The 6,743-nt window shown below is 35.3% G+C and overlaps 1 protein-coding gene across 1 annotated transcript in view; it reads right to left on the bottom strand.

Moving 5' to 3' along the window:
* LOC108905937 (E3 ubiquitin-protein ligase TRIM71) overlaps positions 1-6,743 on the bottom strand; it is a 14,045-nt gene that overhangs the window by 3,282 nt on the left and 4,020 nt on the right. The window contains exon 3 of the mRNA XM_018709012.1: positions 4,948-5,253. Coding sequence (XP_018564528.1) covers positions 4,948-5,253 — 306 coding nt within the window. The remainder of the gene's footprint in view (positions 1-4,947; positions 5,254-6,743) is intronic.

Here is a 6,743-nt window from a genome sequence, read left to right as displayed (position 1 = left end):
ATAACGAGCGTTCAAATAAAAACGTGGTCAAGTTGGTTCTGAAAATTTGGACGTAGGGCGTAGCGTATAGCAAATGAACTTAAACGTCATCTGTCAAAGCGCTATATCGCCGCTACCAATTTGAATATTTTCGTTTTAAAAAGCGTTTAAAATGAAAATATTCAAATTGATAGCGGCGATATAGCGCTTTGACAGATGACGTTTAAGTTCATTTGCTATACGCTACGCCCTACGTCCAAATTTTCAGAACCAACTTGACCACGTTTTTATTTGAACGCTCGTTATAATATGTAATATTGTAGATTTGAGCCAGCAGAAACTTCAAAAAAAAATAACAATAATTAATACGCGCTATCAAAAAAATGTGAGAAAAAAGATGAATGTCACATAACTCAGGAAGAAAGAATCAGAAAACAATTCGAGTAGCAATGTGAATTTTAATAGGTAACTTTTTATTATAAGTAACAAGGAAACCTACTTGAATAAAAATACAACGTAAAATAAAAGTGTCATGATGCTTCAACACCACAGTTTAAGTCGCTGTCTTGTCGTGTGGTAAATCCTCAAAATAATGTTGCGCTAGCTACTATAAATTTTTTCAGTTCTTGTAAGTTCTGGTATTTTTTCAGAGCAATCGCAATGGGTTGTTTGTATTTCAAACTAAGCATTACAATAAATTGACCTTCAGGAAGAATTCCAAAAATGTCTTGTTTCCGTTTTGGTGGTACTACTACTGAGTACTGACATAGACATAGGACCATCATATTATGTCTCTCGATACTGCATCATTCTTGACATTTTCTTTTAATTTCTCTGATAGGCCTATTTTTAAATGGACGTCTTTCAACAAAGTAATTTGATAAATTCCAATAAACATTCCAAGCTCGGAAAATTTTCTAATTCTCGCAATTAATAACTACGATTGGATTGGACTTGTTCCTTGCATTTTGGATCTCTGCATTCTATTCTGATGGCCTTGTNTTTAAAGCGATCAGTTTCAATAACAAAGCGGCGATATAGCGCTTTGACAGATGACGTTTAAGTTCATTTGCTATACGCTACGCCCTACGTCCAAATTTTCAGAACTAACTTGACCACATTTTTATTTGAACGCTCGTTATAATATGTAATATTGTAGATTTGAGCCAGCAGAAACTTCAAAAAAAAAAATAACAATAATTAATACGCGCTATCAAAAAAATGTGAGAAAAAAGATGAATGTCACATCACTCAGGAAGAAAGAATCAGAAAACAATTCGAGTAGCAGCAATGTGAATTTTAATAGGTAACTTTTTATTATAAGTAACAAGGAAACCTACTTGAATAAAAATACAACGTAAAATAAAAGAAGTGTCATGATGCTTCAACACCACAGTTTAAGTCGCTGTCTTGTCGTGTGGTAAATCCTCAAAATAATGTTGCGCTAGCTACTATAAATTTTTTCAGTTCTTGTAAGTTCTGGTATTTTTTCAGAGCAATCGCAATGGGTTGTTTGTATTTCAAACTAAGCATTACAAATTGATCTTCAGGAAGAATTCCAAAAATGTATTGTTTCCGTTTTGGTGGTACTACTACTGAGTACTGACATAGACATAGGACCATTATAGTAGATATGCTACCTTCGTATGGAGCCAAAATCCCATGTATTTTCTTATGGAGGTTCNTAATTTTTTTCATATAAATCGTATAATAATGTTTACAAAGCAAATTAGAATTAACCATGCAAACATTATATCTTTGATATTTGTCATTTATTTTTAAAACTTGTTTGTAGTCGCGCTTCAAAATTGCACTGAAGATGTAGAATTATTAACGTTCATGTTACAAGATGAATAGCTTAATTAAATCAGATCTTTGCATTATTTGCCAAAAAAATTTTAATTATGGTAATGTTGCGAATTTTCATTAAATTGTTAATGTTTCGTTCAGTGTTCATCGTTTTTTGGTCTAGAAATGAAGAGTACACGTCAAGATCGTGTATTAAATGCCTGTAATGCGGCGGCTACACGACAGCGACTTGCCTGCACGGTATGATTTGCGCAATAAACACGGAATACTGTGTTGTGGCCACACGATGCAGGTAAGACCGTGCAGGCTGCAGACACTGCAGGCAGCAATCAGTACGTTTCTCAGGAATATGTATCCAAGCGAAGAATTTTTGGTATTAGCCTCTTTCTATTTTACATTAGTAAAAAAAAATAATAAATAGACGTCATCGTTCAAACTGGTCAAAAAATGGCTTCTGAACAGAAATATACATTCACATATAAATTTAATGAAGGATTTGAGAGAAGATCCCGACGATTGGCGTAATTATATGAGAATGGATGAAATGGCGTATACTGAATTACTAGGATTGGTGATTCCTTCATAAATCGACAAAATACTGTAATGCGCGAATCTATGTACATATGTACAGTGTGTTTCACTTAAAGTCGGGACACCTCCGTATTTAGGAAAAAGGCCTACTTTTTGATATTATATTTTTTGACATGTGATCTTTTCTACGGCCTACAATCATTAAGAAAAGACCCTCAAAAATTAAAAAACATATTAGGCATTTTTTTAAGAAAGAAATGGATAGCATTTTCGATTTGATCACACCTCAAAACTCTAAATACAAAATTTCATTATTATAGCTTTTACAGGGTGTTCACAAAATAGGTGCAAACTTCGAAAAATTCCACGTATTGCAGAGTATCCTGTATTAAGAGTGGAAAATATTTTCAAGATATTTTTCATAATTTTATTAACCGAAAGTATATCCATGCAGTTTCATTGATTTCACTCATACAGGGTGCTCACAATAGGACAAGCAAATTATATATATTTTTTATTATACCAGAAATGAGTTTCACAACAAAATAATATTTAAATATTACTGTTTTCTGTTAGTCCACATAATTTGGTATGCACTGTTCAATTCGTCTCATCTTATTTCTAATAACTCTCCTCAACTGATGTGGTGTTATTTGTCGACATGTTTGTCTATTACATAAAAATCAAGTGGCGTCAAGTCTGCAGCTCTTGACGGCCACTCAGCTAACGGACTGTTGCGACCTATCCACTTTCTCGGGAAATACTCATTCAACCAATGACGTACCTACTATTACCGCATTATGAATAAGTGCTCCATATAATTGAAGGTAGAGGTTCTGTCTTACATGAAGAGGAAATACATGTACTGAATCCCAGAAATCATTGTTTAAAAAATTCATAAAAATCTCGCGTTTAGATTAACGCAAAAAAAGAAGGGCCTAATTATTTGATCACATAAAATCCTACAAAACACGTTAAATTTTTAATTAAGATTTATGTAATATAATTAGACAAGCATGTCGACAAATAACACTACATCAGTTGAGAAAAGTTATTAAAAATAAGAGGAGACGAATTGAAGAGTGCATGATGGACTAATAGAAAATAGTAATACATATTTAAATATTATTTCGTTGTGAAACTCATTTCTGGTACTTATAATAAAAAATATAGATAATTTGGCTGTCCTATTGTGAGCATCCTGTATGAGTGAAATCAATGAAACTGCATGGATATACCTTCGGTTAATAAAATTATGAAAAAATACCTTGAAAATATTTTTCACTGTTAATACAGGACACTTTGCAATAAGTGAAATGTTTCGAAGTTTGCACCTATTTTGTGAACACCCTGTAAAAGCTATAATAATGAAACTTTGTATTTAGGGTTTTGAGGTGTGATCAAATCGAAAATGCTATCCATTTTTTCTTAAAAAAATGCCTAATATGTTTTTTAATTTTTGAGGGTCTTTTCTTAATGATAGTAGGCCGTAGAAAAGAATTTTGGAAATCGGCCAACGCCATCGTAAATACGGAGGTGTCCCAACTTTAAGTGAAACACACTGTATATATCTCCTCATGAAAGATTGAGTTGGTATCTCAGATATTTGGCTACAGGGAGATCATATAGATATTTAAGGTTTACAGCCGCAATTTCTCTTAACTGAACACCGTGCGCCGTCCACACGCTCAAATTTTACCGTGCAAACTGAATTTGCACAAACAAAATCTTCAGCAAGTCGAAGTTTACGCAAGCCGCGCTTTTCAGTTTGTGCGAGATAACGATTTGCCGGCCGCACGTACGGGCTTCCCGATACAAACTGGTTTGTGCAGGCAAGCGCGCGGTAAAGCTGTATGTGTGGCCGGCCCATAAGAAGGCTCTCTTACGTATGTACACGGCGGCGCACCCATCTGAACGCCCAATCGCTATTTGTTTGTAGCTTCCAATAACAGTGGAAAAAACAAATTTTCACACTGCAATTACTCACAATTTGTAGTATTTAACGTGAACTTTCAAACGCCGTCAGCAGAATTACAAAATACCTATTCAATCAAAAGTTATTAACAATTGAACATTGCAAAAATTGCATTTTTCGAGTTTTTAACGGCGTTTACTCGAAAACAATGCGTTTAACAAAAAAATTGCAAGAGACATTTCCTTCTTAAAATGAGTCAAAGAACATACTTACTAAGTTCTCAATATTTTGCATGTTTTTTGTTAATAAAAAACTTATCGACATCCAGGCAAACTTCTACCCAAAAGATTCGTGTTCTGCAGCTCAAAATACACAAAAAAACTTGGGTAACTCCGTCTAAATAATGAAGGAGGCAATTGGAACCCTCCTGGATACAGGACTAGTATGTCACTTTTGAACTTGAGCCTAAGATGAGCCTTATTCTAAATTTTCATGCAAATCCATGCAGTTTCAAAGAATTCGGAGGTTACAGCTGATTTTCAGCTTCAATGACTGTACTATTAAGCTTTTAAGTTTAAGTCATCAATGCAAAGCTGTTATTTGGAGTTCGATTATTTTTTTTGTTTTCATTACTGATTATGTCCTTTCGCCTTGTCGCATTTTATCGGTCACTTTTTACATCAACTACTACTAAATACTCGGACATTTCTCACCTTCTCATAACACCGCGAACTTCCGTCGCTGCCTGGATGGACCTAAGCTCAACATTTCCTAGCATTCGTTGCACGTTGTCGAAGGCTTGCCGTATGGTGATCATAGCAGACCTGGTCTCCATGTTCAGCCTGTGGTTGGTCGTTTTGGCCGCTTCGACGGCGTCCTCCATGTAGACCAGCTGGTGGCCGGAATGGTCCTCCATGAGACAGTCCGCGCAGCTGGGCATGTGGCATGTTTGACAAAAATATCGGTGGGGCTCGCGGTGGCTATCACACAAATTGCTTGTAACGTTGCACGGACTCGTGCTGATCTGCAGAAGAAGAAACTGAATGGTAAATATTATGCGTGGCCCCCTCAAGGCTATGTAGAAAGGGATAGATTTTCTTTAGGTTTATAGGTAGGTATACGAAAATTTGGGAAAATAAAAATAGAATATACTTAAAGATTTTGTCAAAGTTTTTTGGAACCATTTTTGAACTACAGTATATACAGGGTGACTCTTAAATGTGTACGTATATTTAAACTATGGCTATAATCCATGAAATTCATTTTTCAACATTACAAATATTTACCGAGATATATAGTCCAAGCATTCTGTCACGGATTAATGTTAAATTTGCAGAAATTATTACCTGGACAAAAAAAATATGACCGTATAGAAAATTAAATTTTAAATTGAGTTTCTTATTCTTTAAACTCGATCCAATATGGCGAACATGGTTAAAAAAAATCGCAAAGTTGAAAAAANCAATCGCTATTTGTTTGTAGCTTCCAATAACAGTGGAAAAAACAAATTATCACACTGCTATTACTCATAATTTGTAGTATTTAACGTGAACTTTCAAACGCCGTCAGCAGAATTACAAAATACCTATTCAATCAAAAGTTATTAACAATTGAACATCGCAATAATTGCATTTATCGAGTTTTTAATGGCGTTTATCTCGAAAACAATGCGTTTAACAAAAAAATTGTAAGAGACATTTTCTTCTTAAAATGAGTCAAAGAACATACTTTTTATTTTGCCAAAAACTAAGTTCTCAGTATTTTGCATGTTTTTTGTTAATAAAAAACTTATCGACATCCGGGCAAACTTCTACCCAAAAGATTCGTGTTCTGCAGCTCAAAATACACAAAAATCACTTGGGTAACTCCGTCTAAATAATGAAGTAGGCAATTGGAACCCCCCTGGATACAGGACTATTATGTCACTTTTGAAGTTGAGCCTAAGATGAGCCTTAAGGCCAATTCCCACATAGCAGCGCCGCAGCAGCGCGGCGCGTCGCTGCAAATGCTGCTCCAAAAAATATCCATATTTTTAAATGGAACAGTTCCCACATAAGCAGCACAGCGCGGCAGCAGCGCAGCGCGTCAAAATTCAACGCCTCTGAGAGCGTTCCTTGCTGCTCTGACCTTCGTCGCGCTGCCAAGTGGACATTAGGAAGCAGCAAACACTGCTGTGTCTTCGGCAAATCTTGATACATATCGCTCACTATTTGGCTGTGGGAGAGGTACCAGACGTTTCGCGGTGACTGTTGGACTTTGTAATCACTAATTATATGTAGTTAGTAAATGCAGGTAGTTTGATTTTGTTAGAGTAATATAAAATTACTGACAAAACTCTACATTTCTAAGTAGGATTAAGGCAATATTAATAAATTATATATCTAGGATATCACTAGACGAGGAACTCGACATTTTGAAAATAAAATACGTTCGTTCTATTAGATAGTCGGAACACTACTCTTCTAAAATATTAACCGCTGCGCTGGTGCTGCACTGCTAAGTGGGAATG

The sequence above is a fragment of the Anoplophora glabripennis genome, unplaced genomic scaffold (assembly GCF_000390285.2).
Source record: "Anoplophora glabripennis isolate ALB-LARVAE unplaced genomic scaffold, Agla_2.0 scaffold265, whole genome shotgun sequence".
Classification (NCBI taxonomy): domain Eukaryota; kingdom Metazoa; phylum Arthropoda; class Insecta; order Coleoptera; family Cerambycidae; genus Anoplophora; species Anoplophora glabripennis.
This window is presented reverse-complemented; position numbering and strand designations above follow the sequence as displayed.